Source organism: Macrobrachium nipponense, chromosome 1, assembly GCF_015104395.2.
Source record: "Macrobrachium nipponense isolate FS-2020 chromosome 1, ASM1510439v2, whole genome shotgun sequence".
Lineage (NCBI taxonomy): Eukaryota > Metazoa > Arthropoda > Malacostraca > Decapoda > Palaemonidae > Macrobrachium > Macrobrachium nipponense.
Window position 1 is genome coordinate 14,654,707 of NC_087200.1, and position 19,417 is coordinate 14,674,123.

At 39.6% G+C, this 19,417-nt stretch overlaps 1 protein-coding gene across 2 annotated transcripts in view; it reads right to left on the reverse strand.

The window, feature by feature from the left end:
- Positions 1 to 19,417, reverse strand: part of LOC135219142 (negative elongation factor B-like) — a 115,281-nt gene that overhangs the window by 27,508 nt on the left and 68,356 nt on the right. For both annotated transcript variants that reach the window (XM_064255649.1, XM_064255650.1), the window contains exons 8-9: positions 12,498 to 12,572; positions 6,463 to 6,613 (exon numbers count right to left, since the gene is read on the reverse strand). In XM_064255649.1, coding sequence (XP_064111719.1) covers positions 6,463 to 6,613; positions 12,498 to 12,572 — 226 coding nt within the window. The remainder of the gene's footprint in view (positions 1 to 6,462; positions 6,614 to 12,497; positions 12,573 to 19,417) is intronic.

Consider the following 19,417-nt stretch of genomic DNA (forward strand, 5'->3'; position numbering starts at 1 on the left):
GACAGGAACCTCTTAAGAGGAGTGCCTCTAGGCACTCCCCCCCCGGAGATGCTGCTGTTCTCAGACGCATCGAACGAGGGATGGGGCGCACACCTGGAGGAGTTACTGACTTCAGGAGTGTGGGACGATTGCGACAAGCACCTTCACATCAATGTCCTAGAGCTCAAGGCAGCGTTTCTCGCTCTCCAAGAGTTCCAGGACCGCTTGGTGGGACACTCAGTGGTGTTGATGTGCGACAACACCACGGTAGTGGCTTACATCAACAAACAGGGGGGTGTGTCTCTCCCGTTGTATCAGTTGACACGGCAGGCGCATGAGTGGGCCGTGGCTCACTCAATAGAGCTGTCAGCCCGCTACATTCCAGGGAAGAGGAATGTAGTAGAAGACAAGCTCAGCCATCGGGATCAGGTGATAGGGACCGAATGGTCCCCACACCAGGACGTGGCAGAAAGGCTCTTCGACCTGTGGGGGCGTCCAGTCGTGGATCTATTCGCCTCCCGGCACAACAGGAAACTTCAAGTTTTCTTTTCAGCCGTGCCGGACCCATGGGCAGCTGCAGAGGACGCTCTTCAACACCCGTGGGACCTCTTCGTTTATGCCTTTCCCCCGTTCAGCCTGATTCGCAAGGTGATCAGTCGAGCGCTAACCACCCCGAATCTCAGGATGATCCTGGTGGCTCCCAAATGGCCTCAGGCCATTTGGTATCTGGACCTGCTGGCTCTTCTCGCAGAAGCACCGAGAGATTCCCCATTGGCACAACCTTCTCGCCCAGCCACACGTAGAACGGTACCACCAAGCAGTCCAGTCTCTACAACTTCACGGCTGGCTGTTATCCACCATCTCACGCGAATGAGAGGCTTTTCTCGTAGCGCAGCAACAGAGATGGCTGGAAACGTCCGACAGTCATCTGCAGCTGTGTACCAGGGGAAGTGGGCCGTCTTCTGTGGTTGGTGTCGTAGACGGGGTCTATCTCCTCTCAGAGCCACTCTTCAGCAGGTAGCAGATTTCGTCGTATTTCTTCACCGAGAGAAGCTCCTCTCAGTCCCCACAGTGAAAGGATATAGAGCCGCCCTGGCACTAGTCCTGAAACTGAGGGCATTGGACATTTCGAACTCATTCGAGATATCCTTGCTCATGAGGAGCTTCGAAAGGTCTTGCCCACCCAGGGGACTCAGGCCCCCTGAGTGGGACGTGACTCTTGTCCTTAGGAGTTTGACTCGAAGACCCTTCGAGCCACTCCAAGAGTCGTCAGACAGGGATCTGACCCTCAAGACCCTCTTCTTGCTGGCCCTGGCATCGGCGAAGAGAGTAGGGGAACTTCATGGTCTATCCTTCGACGCGAGACATTCCAGGGGATGGGGATCTGTGACGCTCGATTTCGTCCCGAACTTCATTGCGAAGACTCAGAAACCGTCGATCCCTGACGACAGGTTCGAGTCTTTCACAATTCCCTCCCTAATGGACTTCACCGATAATGATGCGGATGAGATGCTGCTTTGTCCTGTAAGGGCGCTACGACGCAATCTGAAGAGAACTCGACACCTCAGGCCTGAGTGTCGACGCCTCTTCGTTAGCACCGGGGTGACCAAGAAAGAAGTATCCAAGAACACACTTTCTTTCTGGCTGCGTGAGGTGATCAGGAGAGCGTATGAGGCTGATGGTAGTGACGACATCCATACGTTCCGTCCGGGAGCCCACGAAGTCAGGAGCATTGGTCCTTCCCTTGCGTTCCGCAAGAACTTTTCCGTGGCGCAGGTCCTGAAGGCAGGGGTCTAGGCCAACCAGACTACCTTCACCTCCTTCTACCTTCGGGATATTGCCCACAGGTACTTGGATACTTTTTCCTTGGGACCCGTGGTGGCTGCTCAACACGTTGTGTAGCTACCCCAGACCCTCGCAGGCTGAAACAGCATCGAGTCCTGGTGTGACTGTAAGAATGGATGAGTGAATGAGAGAGTGACTGGCTCCTCTTCCCATCTTTTTCTCCCCCTCTACCTGTGGGCAGAGGGACACGGCCGTCACCATGCTGGATAAGGACGAGATGCAGGTGAGCTATATGACAGAGCCCCATCCTATCCCTTTCACTAGGGATAGGAGCAGAATATCCACCAATTCTTCCTACAAGGGGGGGGAAGTGGATGCCAAAAAGAGACAAACCCATAACTTTATGTTGCCTCTTGCAAACAGGAACTTGTTCTTGCTTGCTGGTACGAAGAGATACGCTTGCGTCTCTTAGTACTTGGTCCAGAGGTCTGACCATTGATCCTGCGGTGCACACCCCGATCAATCGGACAGAGGCTTGGATCCCTCCCTCGCTCTTACGACCAGGGAGGTATTCCAAGGTTGGGCGAACACCAGTCTATTCACAAAAGACTCAGATTCCTCCCACCAAGAAGTGAGTCTTCCTATTGTAAAAGGACCGAAAGGTTTGTATCCCGTGTCGGAACAAATGACACAACCTGAGGTCCTTTTACACATAGTCCCACCTCATACCACCCCTCACTCTGCAGTTTTTGCTTGGGCCTAAAGCAAAAGTGATTCTTCACCTCCCAGTTGCACGGCGCGCGCACTGTAGGACAAGCAGTTAACTACCGAACCCCTTGTTCGATAGCTTACGACCTATCCAGCTGCCGTTAGTAACCTTCCTTTTGTAAAAGGACCTCAGGTTTGTATAGTTAGGAAAAATGCAATTTTGGACAAATTGTCATATTTTGATGTTATTTTCATGCCTAAATACATTTTTATGATACAAATATGATTTACTAATTTTGAAATATTAATAATGATCAATACAGGCGGCCCGCGGTTAACGGCGCAATCGCTCAGCAGCAAATCGATTTCACTGCTGTCATAAAAAATATTCATTAAAAAAATACGGCATTTTAAGGTATTTTTACGGCACAATTTTCAGTTAACAGCGCCGTTGTCTAAAGAGTTCATACATTTGTAGAAATACCGTTCAGACCATGAAAGTTATGCAAATTATTTTAACAAATTTTATGGAGTTATTACATAGGTATTAGGGTAAAATATATGCCTCTGACGCTGTTCTATGCCGAAAAATCGAGTTACATAAGTGCAAATTTAGCTATGGATGTGTTGATTTATAAATGATCATGCTTTCACGTTTAAAATGTGTATGAAAATGTATTACGTATAAGGTATTTTTATTTCTGCACAGAAATATGATACGAAGGCAGCTTTTGAAACTGCCCTTCACGTTATCAAATACGATGTTTTTTCATGTTCTTTCTTGTGAGCTGCCGCCTGCCCCTCTTCCGAAAATATTGAGTAAAAACAAAAAAAAAAAAAAAAAAAAAATGCAAATTAGCTATCGATATGTCGATTTTATAAATGTTTAAGCTTTCATGTTTAAAATGTGTATGAAAACATATTACGTATAAGGTATTTTTATTTCTGTGCAGAAATATGATAAAAAGGCAGCTTTTGAAACTGCCCTTCAAGTTATCGAATACGATGTTTTTTCATGTTCGTTCTTGTAAGCCGCTGTCTGCTGCTCTTCTGAAAATATTGAGTTGAAAAGAGTGCAAATTTAGCGATCAATGTGTTGATTTTTTAAATGTTTATGCTTTTATGTTTAAAATGTGTATGAAAATATATTACGTACAGGGTATTTTTATTTTTGTACATAAATAAGATAAAAATTAAGGCTGTAGCGCTAAGAACCAAATACATACCGCATTCAGAGTTGCTTTTGCTTCACAATTAGGCCAAATTACCTTTCCAGGAGTCTTCATTTCCTAGGTTCAAGAACTTGAAATCAGAAGTTGAGAATTTGAAACTGGAAGTTGAACAGGTGGTGAAAATTGTACATCGTATGCAAGTTCTAACCCACCTCTAAAAAGATGTCGTGGCATCCGAAAGGTAGCATAAAAGGCTCCCTCTACAAACACAATTGCGATCACAAACTCATCAAGTTGGGAGCAGAATTAACACTAAACAGTTTCTGTTTCTCTTCAACTGATACATAAACCATATCCCAAAGGTTCCACTTCACGATAATGCATCCTAATCTAATCAGTGTAATGTAATTTTTTACGCATTTGAACAAGATCCGAGGTAGTAGTGTACGTAAAACTAACCAGGGCCAGTTAATGGAATCATCCTCAGCAAAAGGAAGTGAAAACGGAACAAAGCAAGCTATGCATTGCTTAAATACTAAAGAAGAATCAACCAAATCACGATTGAAACACACAAGTCTGAACGGAGAAAAATGTCAGTAAAGACATCATGGTATGACGGAGTACGCACTGGATGGAGGGTGGGGAAGCAAGAAGGTTCTTGCATGACATCATCACATCACCAAGTGACTGTAAGGCATTCAAGAGGCAAATACTGAAAAGTGAGAGATGACTAACCACCAAGCTAACTGTCTTTAGATAGGTAATAAATGGCGGAAAGGACTAGCTGCTATACGAAAAGGAATAATTGTCACAAGGTAACAAATACGACACGAATGAGAGAGAAACTGAGTAAGAGGGGCGTGAGTTATAGTCTGATTAGGGATGATAGCAAGGGCAAAAGGGGGCAGCAGAACTGACACGTGGCTCAGAACTACTAAGGCAAACGTAAAATGTCTGAAATTCTAACACTAACAACCACCTATATCTCGATACACTTTCCAAAGGGATGTTACTGGAGTCACCCAGAGTTACCAACTGAAAGGAAAAATTGCTTAGTTTAGTGGATTTCAGGTTGTCATAGTTGGCAACACTGGAGCCAACTAACATAAGTCAAATAACAGAACCCATCCAACTGGAGCTGTGCAGCAACTTAGTGCTGAACCGGAAAAAACAGTGAGAAAGTTGTCGAAGGGCACAGAACCTTGGTCGCAAGACACGCCTTGGTTTCCTATCAACAAAGACAACCAACCGGCGCACTGCAGTTCAGAGGGTGAGCTACAGACAGAAGCAAAGACTCGAACTCAGAAAACTTTTCTCTCACGGGGGATATCTAAAAAGATAAAAAACTGGGGAAGGCAATTTTGGCCCTAATATTTCAATCAAAACCTAACTAATAAAAGAATATACTATGTCAATTATTATCATTTTTCTCCTGAACCACATAGGGAGGAAAAGAAGGCAGAGCACAATGAGACCAAGAGAGAGGAATTAACCTAGGCTATCAGGTTAGCTACAGAAAAAGAAGCAACACCTGAAGACAAAAGGAAAAAAACTGAGCAGGCTGCTGGTGTGCTTTAAGGGTCTACGTAAACTATTGGCCTCTAACATCTTCTGATACTTCACAAAAATTTACAGCCTCTTATCAAACACTCATTATCTACATAGCAAGAAAACCACGCTCGAGCCGGGGCAGTTAGTCTAACATGACTCGCTAACCTAAGCTCATTGTTATGGCGAAACCTAAACAATCAGTTTTCAAAGCTTCTTCCTATACTATGGCCTAATGCTTTCACCTCTGCTTGTTGTAGAAAGTAAAACAGAAAACAATCACAATACTGTATGAGAGAAGTTATACAGAAATTATCAAAATAATACTCGTAGTCTGTATTCGATCATGACCGTGTGTTTAACACAACAGCATGAAGAAATATGACAGAACGTAAACATCCAGCACCATCTGGTGGAAAATAAGAGTACAGAGACAGTCCTAGTGAGTTAGCCAAGCGTATTTTGATATTTTTTAAATTGCTGAGCCCAGCAAACAGCATGAAGATAAAGCTAACTTTAACAGTAGGCAAGATTCTTTCCAAATAATTAGTTTTTATTTATTAATTTCACACTTTTTCTTGTGTTTTACGTCTTCTATTTTATTTTTGCTTTAATAATTTATTTTTTTCTTTCCCTTGCTGTAAGAATAGGTATCAATCTACCCAAAATACTAAATAGCTGTTTGCACAGAACTAGATATGGAGGCCAATCCCATGAATAAATCAATGAACCAGTATACTAATGTCTATCTGTAGCATAGTATCAATACAATGGGCCCACAGTAATTGTATCCCATTAGTAATACTCTTACAGTTTGATCTCAATGATATACTGCATTCACATCTGCTACAGAGACCTGAAGGAAATTTGCTAACTACGATGGACTCATGTGTGAAACATACATTAATAAGGGAATATGAATGAAAAGTGAAAATAATCTACACAACAAAACATCCGGGGTATTCAATATGCAAAATAATAAGACTTGTTACAAACATGAAACCCTGAGATCACCCTACAATTGGGCAGTCTTACTGGTGTAAAGCTATCTTCTGCTTTCTCTTTCAACGAGGTATGTACTAATGTGTCTGGGTAAATTCATGGGACATGAAATGTGTTTTTTGTGAAAGAGTGGTGATAACACTACTATTACTAAATATACAACAACTAAGCTTTTAATACTCAATCTTTATTTCCTAAAGAACAAGTGATGGATCAATAAATCCAACACATACTCCATACTGTCCCCTGTTATGATATAAATGCTCACCAGAATGCTCAATGATGGTTATAGCAGACTCTCTTTCATCAGGAGGCAAACGTGCATTAAGTCTCCTTACTTCATCATCAACCATGAGGGAAACTAAGGCTGGTAAAAATTTGGTAACAATTTGAGGATCTAACTTTGGTTCTCTGAATACCTGTAATAAAAAAACTGATTGTGGTGACAAAATAAAAATATTATTGTGGTGACAAAACGCACTTTATAAGTATGACATTATAATAAAATTGGATTCTATATATACTTACCAAATAATTACATGGCTATAGTTTCTACTCTATGCGACAGCTCAAAATTTGAAAATTGCAGTAGCGCTCTTCTGTTTTGGGTGTAGACATTTTGCTTTGCCCACTACCAGGAAAGAATAGGTACAACATAGCTAGAGCCAACAATTCGTTTATGCCTTATTTTCATGTGCAAAAAGGAGGGAGAGCTCTGATCATTTCATTATTTAGTAAGTATAGTATATAAAATCTAATTTAATATACAAATTTTTACATAAGTAACTTACCAAATAATTACAGGGCTGAATCCCACATTGATAGGAGGTAGGATATATAGTGGACCCCCGTATTTGTGTTCTTAGCATTCTTGGACTCGTATACTCGTGGATTTCTCTATGGACCATATTCACCCATTATTAGCGGGAAATTCATGTATTCACTGTATTTTTCTATGAGAAATATCCACAAATAACTGTATTTTCATGTAAATTTCATGATGTAATGCACTTCTTGTGATAAAACTATTTAAAAAAAACCAAGCATAGGCATTTTTAGTGGGGTTTTCTTGAGTTTGAAGTAACAAAATAAGCAGTTTCAAGCATTTTTATAGGGGTTCTAAGTATTCGCTGATTCTAGCTATTCCGGGGGGAGGGGGGACATCCAATGCATTTTCTGTGAATACAGGGGGTCCACTGTATACTACCTAAAAAATGACATCCATTAAAGGAGATGAATTTAAAATAGTAAATTAGCTTGCAAAATTAAGTTAAGTATACCTTAGTTTAACCAGACTACTGAGCTGATTAACAGCTCTCCTAGGGCTGACCCAAAGAATTAGATATTTTTTTAGGCAGCTAGGAATCAATTGGTTAACTAGCAACAGGATCTATAGCTTACTGTGGGATCTGAACCCCATTATATCAAGAAATGAATTTCTAATCACCAGAAACACTCCTCTGATTCCAAATTGGCAGAGCGGGGAATCGAACTCGGGACTACCGAATCGGTAGGTGTGCACGTAAACCACTCATCCAACAAGGAACTAGCCAGCATTGTGAAATGCTTGTTGTAACCTTACATGTTGAGGGAGCTACAGTAGATCGACACTACCTCTGGTTGAAGTTCCTGTCAACTCGAAGTGGCATGGCAGTAAAGCCAGGAGTGGGTGTTTTGCAATGTAGGATTGAACCGTAGGTTGCCAAAGCTAACAGCCCAAAAGTGTATCTGTGTGTGTATCTGTATCTATATCTATATCTATATCGATATCTATATATATACAGGCGGCCCATGATTAACGGCACAATCGCTCAGCGGCGAATCGGTTTTACGGCTGTCCTCAAAAACATTAATTAAAAAAATAAGGCATTTTAAGGTATTTTTACGGCACAATTTTCAGTTAACAGCGCTGCTAGCGCCGTTGTCTAACGAGTTCATACATTTGTAGAAATACCGTTCAGACCATAAAGGTTATGCAAATTATATTAAAAATATTTATGGAGAATTATTACATAGGTATTAGGGTAAAATATATGCCTCTGACGCTGTTCTATGCCGAAAATATCGAGTTACATAAGTGCAAATTTAGCTATGGATGTGTCGATTTATAAATGTTCATGCTTTTATGTTTAAAATGTGTATGAAAATGTATTCGTATAAGGTATTTTTATTTCTGCACAGAAATATGATACGAAGGCAGCTTTTGAAACTGCCCTTCACGTTATCAAATACAATGTTTTTTCATGTTCTTTCTTGTGAGCCGCCGCCTGCCGCTCTTCAGAAAATATCAAGTTAAAAAAGTGCAAATTAGCTATCAATCTGTCGATTTATAAATCTTCATGCTTTTATGTTTAAAATGTGTATGAAAATGTATTACATATAGGGTATTTTTTTATTTCTGTGGAGAAATATGATAAAAAGACAGCTTTTGAAACTGCCCTTCACGTTATCAAATACGATGTTTTTTCATGTTTGTTTTGTAAGCCGCCATCTGCCGCTCTTCCAAAAATATCAAGTTAAAAAGAGTGCAAATTTACCGATCGATGTGTCAATTTTTTAAATGTTTATGCTTTTTTGTTTAAAATGTGTATGAAAATATATTACATATAGGGTATTTTTATTTTTGTACATAAATATGATACAAATTGAGGCAGCCTTTGTAACTACGCTCCATGTTGTCAAGGGATGTTTTTTCATGTTCGTTCTTGTCTGCCACTGTTCCGAAAAATGCATGGTGTTATTTTATTAATAATGCATCTTTTCCATAAATCCTTTAAAAAGTTATACATTACTTCACTGTATCCAATAATATTGTATGTATTCTAATTTGATATTATAAAATACTACGGCAGTATTCCGCGAAGCAGCCAATGTTGTGGTTTGAAATCAGCTGATGGCAAATACGTGTTTTTTTCGCTATAATTAACGCAATTCTGAGCGAATTCTCTTGCTTCTAGTTAGCATAAACGAATATCTAGATACTTGACTTATATGAGACAAGGTTATTTTTCCTTATACGTACAATGTGTTTTTAGGTGGAACTATGAATTAAATATGTCTCGTTGTGAATGTGAACTACTTTTTTTGTGAACAGATTACGTTGGCGGTATGTTTATAGCGTAAAAAAATGATGTGATTCCATTCGCAATTCTCCTTTGTGTCATCATAATACGACCTTTACGTTATTTATCTTATATCGGCGTGAAACCAACAGTAAAATGTGTTCTTTCAAGCACAGTAGTTTTGATTAAAATGGCTTTATATCAATTTTATCTACAGTTGTGTTTGATGGCATACGTTTACTGGAGTTTTATCCTTGTTACCAATGTACGATAATAGTCATTAGCAGCTTGGACAGTTTTCTCGACTTCAGTTATAACTAGGTTTAAATTTAACAGTATATTTCCCGATTGATCTTTGATCTATAGCGAATAAAGTTATTACATTAAGATATCTCAGTTCTATTCTACATAACGTCATTTATAACAACTATGGTAATAGTGTACTGTAGTACGATGATTGAAATACAAGCCAAACGGATGTTATCCAATTCGGTTGTACTTAGAAAAAAAAAAAATTGTTTCTCATTCGGTTGTTCATGGCTGTACACGTTCCCGCAACGAGTATAACGTTAAAACCATACAACCATCATTCTCTTTTGCTGTTATTGAACTTATGTAACTAGAAGATAGGATAAAGTTAGGCTATTGTAATTTGGTCTCTCATAAAATCGGACTATCGTAAGACGAATGATCATAACTTGAACACTACAGCTACCGGTACACTGTATAAACCTTATTATATCTTTACATACTCTAGACACCCAAAGGATTAAAGCTAGGCTTTTTTCACTTTACAGTACTTATAATGCTATAATGTACTGTACAGTAAATTCTATAGTACTATACTGCATAAATATAATTTTCCTTTTTGCGCCATTGCGGGATTATGGTGCGTTTGACTGGTCCAAAGTTTCTAAAGAAGGTGTGCAGCGGCCGTAGACTTTAAAATTGCTTAGCATCGAAAATCACTTAGCTTTGGCGGCCAGGAACGGAACCCCTGCCGCTAACCGAGGGCCGCTGTGATGATGTAGTATGTATGTAGTAATATGTATGTATGTATGATGTATGTCTTTATGTATGTAATATATATATATATATATATATATATATATATATATATATATATATATATATATATATATATATATATATATATATAATGTGTTAAATGACATACTTCATGTTTATATCCTAACAATAAGTGCATGTATATATTCCTAGATATATTGTCTCTCATAAGTTAATGTTCTTACAGGGTTGTGAAAGAAACTTCTATCCAGATGACATTATGAGGGAAATGTCTGTTACTGATGGAAAAACTGGGGAAAAAACTAATGTGCAAATGCAGTGGCCACATTTAAGGAAAAAGCTGTACCTTACAGCTGTCCTAATTGCCTGTCTTCTTCAACTGTGAACTGAAAGGAATCACCAGGATCTAAAAGGCAGCAACAGAGGAAAATTCAGTTAAGGTGGACTCAAGAAAAGTATCTTAGAAGCTCTAGAATATGAGAAAAATATTACATATAATGCATGACTTACAGGCACTCTCAAGCAAACTTAAACTTGATAAATACTGGAAAATTATTCTCAAAGAGCACTGCCTATTAAAAACGCATATTTTGTTCTTACCTCATCCTAAAATGGTAATTTTAAGAAGTGAATAATGAAAAATCCATTTAAGCATATGTTGATGGCATCCATGTGCAAAGTTAGCTATGTAATATATATATCTTCCTATGTGCAGGACACAAATACTCTATATAATTTTGAGTGAAATACAAAAATTTGACATGCAAAGTAACACTACTGTAGGGCCAGGTAAAATAATTTTTGTTTTGCCATTGTTATTGCTTCCAGAAGACCAGTCATTCAAGTTATTTACTACCCTTGAAATTTGTTTGTGACCGGCTGCACTTAACGACCCTCATTTATGCTAGGTAATCCCTTTGGATCCTTTAGTTTCTTCTTTATTGTTATACGTGTCACAATATTCTGTCCAGTATTTCAATAATTAAATGAATTTTCATATAATAAAACTCCAGCCCAGAAATTGAACAAGACAGTGTCTTTCTTGCTTACATTAGTAGCAAATTCAAATCTTTAAACACAGATAAGATTGTAATATTAAGGTAGATGAAATTCATTTAAAACCATTGTTTGATTATAAATGTTAGCAGCAAAATTGTGTCAATTATTTATTTTCCTGTTATCCTAAATTATTATTTTGAACAAAATAAAATAATAATACGCATATCTCTCTCTATGTAAGTATGAATGTATGTACTATGCATCAGTAAATGATTAAACTTCGCTATAAATGAAATATATTTATTTTAACAATATTTAAGTAAAAATACTCTAAAATACACATTTGTTATCCCAGTTATTTACCCAAGTTGAGCTGTTGGTAAGCATAGGCGTAGGCCTACTAAGACAGCCATGGTTCAGAGGGTGAACTGGCCTCTCTGGGTGGCCACCTTTGGCGCAGTACTCTTTTTATAAGTTTTTCATAACTATGGGAAATCTTTTGGGCAAAGCTATTATCCTACTTTAACAGCTATTCAGGCTACTATACAGTAATAAGTCTATGATGAATCTGATGCCATTTTAAAAATAAAACTAATCTTTCCAATATTGAACAAATAAAAGAAAAAAAAAAATATGACAAATTTTCTAAGACAATTTGTATTTTTCATAGCTACAAACCTGATCTTAACAATAAGATAAGAAAATTTGTATTCTTCATAGCTACAAACCTGAGGTTTTAACAATAGGATAGTATTCTTTTAACTGCCTGAGCGAGAGTTGTTCCAGCTGGGTGCTAGAAATTATCCTATTGTTAAGACCGAAGGTTTGTTTACATACTAACAAAAATAAAAATTGGCTGCCCCCTCTATTATTCCTTATTGTAGCAGGTCCACACTTGGCAGATAATGACCAATTCAACTAATAGAGTTGCTGAGGAAGTTAGATGCATAACTAACACATCTGGATTAGGTTATTGTAAGGTAATGAGTTTGCGAATGAAAAATTAATTAAGTTTTTAAACTACCTTTTTATATTAAAGGAAAATTGTAAAAATTCATGGAAAAAGGATAAAATGGAGGCAGGATATAAACATTAATAGAAACATTAATGTGAGCAGAAACTGGCCTCTTCCATATGTATAATGTGATTACTAATGAGTAAAGAAGTAAACTGAAACTTCAGTGCTATAAAGAGTGTGCATAAAAACACTTACCTGACTCTCTATCATATCCCAACTGTGAAGTCCTAAGGCAAGCATACGCAGCATTAAGACCAGAACAGAATTCTCCTATGGAATTCGAAAGAAGGCTATTAGTAAAAATATCTAGTGGTGATATGAAAAGAGTAATAATTACAACACTTAACTAATATCAATTGTTGACCAAAGCAATGCTTTACTGCAAAACAATTTACAAAAAATAGCTCCATAACATAATGGAACATAATCACACATTTTATTGGGTAAAATAAATCTCATGCCTATCAACTGCGAGCAATAATACAGTACAATATTATCCAACTTTCGTCATATAACATGCTGTGACACCTCGTAAAAAGTACTGAAACTCAAGGTAATATGATGTTCATCTCATTAAAAGTTCTCAGCACACTTATGACCAACAAAAATTACAAATGCTGCATATTCGGAGATAAAGTCCCAATTACCAATATCTTAAGTTGACAATGAATGAAAAACAATTTGGAATTGTAAACCAAACTCATGCAAAAAGGTGTTATAAAAAAGAACCAGCTTAAGCTTAAGTTAAGTCAAAAACTAAAAATCAGCTATGCCTGGGGAGCTGGCATGAAAGTTGACATTGGCTAAGTACTACAGTGGTACCTTGAGATACGAAATTAATCCGTTCCAAGGCGCCCTTCGTATCATGAGTTTTTCGTATCTTGGGCCGCATTTTACATGTAAAATGGCTAATTTGTTCCAAGCCCTCCAAAAACACCCCAGTAAATTTCATATTAAAGCTAAATTGACCTATAAACAATGAAATACTACAACAATTTGGACCATTCAACACCTAACTTAATACGTACTGCTAATTACCTGCAAATAAAGTGTATTAGTGTACATGGTATACAAGAAATACTGTACATATGTAGTAAAATGTGGAAGCTTACCTTTCGAGTGAGGCTATCTCCGAAAGTGGCGACAGAGGAGGAGGACAAACGGCAGATATGTATGTACACTTAACTTTACGAAACATAAAAAAATGTAAGGAAAACATATATAGACTAAACTTTACGAAACACATTAACAAAACAGTAAAACTTAACTTTACAAAAAACTAAAATTTAAAATTTTTTTTTATCTTTTTTTTTTATTTTTAAATTTTTTCTTTTTACTTTTTTATACTTTACATACTTTTTTTTTTTTTTTTTTTTTACAAAATTTGAACTTCATCACCACTTTCAACTTTCTGTTTTTTAGTATCACTTGGTTCTTCCTTTCTGCTTACTACTCCTAATACTAAATGCCTCTTTAAAAAATAACTATCCCAGGAAGATTGCTGATGCCTACTTTTCACAATGTTCCTGAAATGACTCAGGCAAGCCTCATCGAACTGCGCAAGCATAAGAGCTGTGAAAGCCTTTTCGGGGTGTCTTTTTTCAACAAACGATTACACTTTATGAAAAGCAGCTAGAACATCCTTAATTTTTGCTGTTGTCATAGGGTCGTCGTCCTCCTCCTCGCCGCTGCTAGAGAACTCCTCTTGAATGACGTTATGTTGCATGGCCTCCAACTCCTTCAGGTCATCCGTCGTAAGCTCCTCTTGGTGCTCCTCGAGAAGGTCGTTGATGTGGTCCTCGTTGACGATCAGCCCCATGGACTTGCCGAGTGCAACGATCTCGTCAAGATCTGGTTGCAAAACAGTTTCAGGATCGTCAACTGTTTCTGAATCTGCAGCACCAGCTTCGCCCACGTCGAATCCCTCGAAGTCTCTGGCGGATACGGCATCAGGCCAGAGTTTCCTCCACGAGGAATTCAAGGTTCGCCTCGAAACCTCCTGCCAAGCTTGGTCAATGAGTCGGATGCATATCACAACATCGAAATGCTCCTTCCAAAATTCACGCAAGGTGAGGTTTGTGGTATCGGTGATGTCGAAACATCTCTTGAAAAGATGTTTCGTATACAGCTTCTTAAAGTTCGATATCACTTGCTGGTCCATGGGCTGGAGGAGAGGGGTGGTGTTAGGCAGAAGATAAAGAACCTTGAAGGAATACTCCGCTAGGATATCTTCCTCGAGGCCAGAAGGGTGGGGAGGGGCATTGTCCAACACCAGCAGACATTTCAGAGGGAGGAACTTCTCTTCCAAAAATTTCTTCACTGTTGGGCCGAAACACAGATTTACCCACTCCGTGAACAAAAGCCTCGTTACCCAGGCTTCCACATTAGCCCTCCACATCACTGGAAGCTTCTCCTTAAGAACTTTGTGGGCCTTGAAGGCTCGAGGAGTCTCAGAATGACAGACCAGTAGGGGCTTCACCTTGCAATCTCCACTGGCGTTGGAACAAAGTGCGAGTGTAAGCCTGTCTTTCATAGGCTTATGCCCGGGTAGCTTCTTCTCTTCCTCTGTGATGTACATCCGACGAGGCATTTTTTTCCAAAAAAATGCCAGTCTCATCACAGTTGAAGACTTGCTGAGAACTGTAGCCTTCCTTGGTCATCATCTCGTCGAATGCCTTTTTAAAGGCTTGGGCCGCTTTCGTGTCCGAGCTGGCAGCCTCCCCATGCCGCACCACCGAATGGATGCCAGTCCGTTTACGGAATTTCTTGAACCACCCATGTGAAGCCTTGAACTCTGGGGTTGGCATTGATGTCCCTTCTCCTCTGTCGTCTTCAGCCTGGGCAATCAAATCGCCGAAAATAGCGCTGGCCTTGTGGGAGATTGCTGTCTCCGTTATCGTATCACCAGCGATTTCTTTGTCTTTTATCCAGACAAGAAGAAGCCTTTCCATCTCATCGTGCATGTGGCTCCTCTTGCTGGACAAAATAGTAATGACGCCCTTGGAAGGTGTAGCCTCTTTGATGACATCCTCCTGCTTAAGGATGGTGCCTATTGTCGATGAATTTCGGCCGTATTCCTTGGCGATCACACTCAATCGCATACCAGCTTCATAATTCTTGATAATCTCCATCTTTGTCTCCAAAGAGAGCATCCTCTTCTTTCCATGAATTTCAACTTTCTTGGGACCCATGGCTACGTATATACTGTACGTAATTTACGTATAAGTAGAGTAAAGTTCTCACACAACACGATAAAGTACATATACTGCAACGAAATCACTAACGAATTTACGTTAATAAACGAAATTGTTAGAACAAATGAATACCGCGTGCATACGATAACGATGCTGGGACGAGTGGCCGAGGCACGCTGCTACGTAGTAGATGCATGATGGGAAGGATGCTGACCAATAGGAGAGAAGGATCTCATGGCGGTGACTAGCATCAGGAACCAATGGGAGAGCAGGAGGATGGCGGCGAGTCTACTCAGTTGGCGGCGCGCGAGTTTCAAAATTGTTATCGGTGGTCCGGGCGAATCTCGGACTTTACAGCAACAACCTTTTGTATCTTGAGCAATTTTCGTATGTAGAGCTGTAAAATTTTTCGTATTAGCTTTCGTATCTCGAGTTTTTCATAAGTTGAGCCTTTCGTATCTCGAGGTACCACAGTACTACAAATCAAGCCCAGCTCAAAAATCCTTGAAAACTCAAGGATGCTTAAGTTCTTGGGTTAATCTTAAAAGTTTATCCGACATGGAATAGTAATTGTTTCCTCTACTGCTACCTCAAAAAAGGTTATTTAACCATTTCTCGAGATTCAAAAAGCTTATACATAAACACTTACAAATACACAACTTAATATCCATAAATATTAAACCACATTCCCCTACCTTAAACCCTTCAGCTAGAATGAGATGAGGACCTTCATATTCATAGAATATATGAAGTTTTATTCTTAAGTATGCCACACCTTTGAAAGTGACAAAGCATCAAGCTATTTCATACAGAAGTAAATGGACAGTTTGCCAAAACTGCATACTATATGGTACAGTGGGGCATCGCTTAGTCGCGAATCAGCAATCACAGAATCAGTTATTCACGGGTTTTTTCTTGGACCGTTTCTCATGCTATATTGCTGGTATGAATCGCAGCATCGCAAGACAAACGTGTTGTGTATGTGATGTTTATCGGTAGGCTAAGCCTCGGCCGCGGTCCGATAATCACCAACATATGAAAAGACTCACATTATGATATTAACTGACAATAAAGGTAATAAAACCATTCTCACCTTATATATTATAAGCATATCTTCATAATAAATAGCCTATTCAAGATTTATGTATGACGTTCATTGGTAGGGTAAGCCTAGTTGTAGTGCAATAACCACCAACGTACATGAGCAGATTCACATTATGATATTAACTGACAATAAAGGTAATCAAACCATTCTTGCCTTATATATTATAGGCATATCTCTAAATTAAGTTCCATTTGGCAACTAAAAACAGTGATGAGGAAGGTAAAACAAAATCAGTTGATTATTTTAAGAATGTAAACAAAACCAGAATGCAAATGGTAGATCGCTATGTTCATATCATAATACTATAATATGGTAATAATACATGCAATATGATTAGACACAGTAAAACAACACTTATTAAAATGATATTGTCATGTTACAATAAAGTTTTATACATACTTACCTGACAGATATATACTTAGCTATAGACTCCGTCGTCCCCGACAGAAATTCAAATTTCGCGGCACACGCTGCAGATAGGTCAGGTGATCTACCGCCCCTGCCGCTGGGTGGCAGGAATAGGAACGATTACCGTTCTAGAACCAGATTTTCTCTTCCACCTGTCTCCTGAGGGGGGGGGAGGTTGGGTGGCCATCAATCGTATATATCTGCCAGGTAAGTATGTACAAAACTTTATTGTATCTTAACAATGATATTGTCATGTTACAATAAAGTTTTATACATACTTACCTGACAGATATATACTTAGCTATAGACTCCGTCGTCTCCGACAGAATTTCAAATTTCGCGGCACACGCTACGGTAGGTCAGGTGATCTACCGCCCTGCCCTGGGTGGCAGGACTAGGAACCATCCCCGTTTTCTAATCAGAATTCTTCTCTTCCACCTGTCTCCTGCGGGGAGGCTGGGTGGGCTATTAATCGTATATATCTGTCAGGTAAGTATGTATAAAACTTTATTGTAACATGACAATATCATTTTTATACATTCAACTTCCCTGCCAGATATATACTTAGCTGATTAGCACCCATTGGTGGTGGGTAAGAGACAGCTAACTACTGAAATAGACAGGTAAACAACATATGTTGTAGGTATTTATAAACCTTGGTTCCTACCTTATTAGGCTGAAGACTTCGCGGCTACTGCCTTGTAGTCTGCTTAGCCTCAAGAGCCTCAGCGAGATAATGATCTATGGCTAAGAGTTCTTGTGGTCTGCCAATGGGGTCTTCTTATCCACTTACTCGGCAGAGCCTAAAGGCCTTTGTCATTGGGTGCTATTCCACTTACATGACAATACACCTTGTTCAAGGAGCACAAAACCGATCCCGATCACCTGATCCTAACATCCATGTTTAGTTTTTCTAAGATTGTCAGGAGTTTAATCCCCGAAAGACTTCCTCACAAACAACCAAAAAACTCGAAAACATAATTACACTTTCATTACAAAATATTAACAAAAAAAAATTTTTGTACTCCCCTACTAGTCATACATACCCTTGATCCCCTACCAGCAATGACACTCTGCTCCCGTGCGACAGTAGTGAGCTTGCTACCAGAAAACCAAGCACATATCTGACAAGAGGGTTTATGTACGATAAAAACACAAAATTAAGGATCAGTCTTTGCTCCAAGACCCAGTACTGTATCTGCTGATACAAAAGGACCTAGCGAGAAGCACTTCTCATAGGTCACTCTCACGTCCTTCAGATAATGAGATGCAAACACTGAATTGCACCTCCAATATGTAGTCTCAATGATATTCTTCAGAGACATATTCTTTTGGAACGCCAAAGAGGTTGCTACTGCTCTTACTTCATGCGTCTTGACCTTTAGAAGACCGAAGGATTCCTCCGAGCAGTTCTTGTGAGCGTCCGTAATAACGCTTCTCACAAAGAAAGCCAAGGCGTTCTTGGACATGAGTCGTTTGGGGTTCTTCACTGCACACCAAAGACCTTGTTGACAAGCTCCCATCTGTCTCTTCCTCTCTAAATAGTATTTAAGAGCTCTCACTGGACAGAGGAGATCTCTCTATCTCTCTGCCTACCAGGTTAGATAGGCCTTTTACCTCAAAACTTCTGGGCCAAGGTTTTGATGGGTTTTCGTTCTTTGCCAGAAACATTGTCTGGAAAGAACAGATTGGCAGCATCTCCTTTGAACCCCACCGTGGAATCCACAGCGTGTAATTCGCTCGTCCTCTTGGCTGTAGCGAGAGCCACCAGGAACAAGCATTTCCTAGTGACGTCGCGGAAGGACGCCAGATGTAAAGGTTCGAATTTATCCGATGAAAGGAATTTCAGGACCACGTCTAGATTCCAATTAGGTGTTCTAGGAGTAGCTGCTTTCGAAGTCTCAAAAGATCTAATTAGATCGTGTAGATCTTTGTCGTTAGCAATGTCCAGGCCTCGATTCCTGAATACTGAAGACAGCATGCTTCGGTATCCTTTTATTGTCGAGACAGATAGGTGTGATTCCTCTCTCAGAAAGAGGAGGAAATCGGCAATATTCACTATAGAGGTACTGGAGGAGGACAGCTTCTGACCCTTACACCCCCACCTCCTGAAGACTTCCCACTTCGACTGGTATACTCTTTCTTTCGTCGAAGCTCTGCGGGCTCTAGCGATAGAGTCCCGCAGCCTTGCGAGAAAAGCCTCTCGCTCTGACAAGTCTTTCGATAGTCGAAAGGCAGTCAGAGCGAGACTGGGAGGTTTGTGATGAAACCTCTCGAAGTGGGGTTGTCTGAGTAGATCGTGTTCTGTTTGGAAGCGATCTGGGAAGTCCACTATCCACTCCAGTACCTCCGTGAACCATTCCTGGGCTGGCCAAAATGGGGCTATGAGTATCAACTTCGTTGCGTCT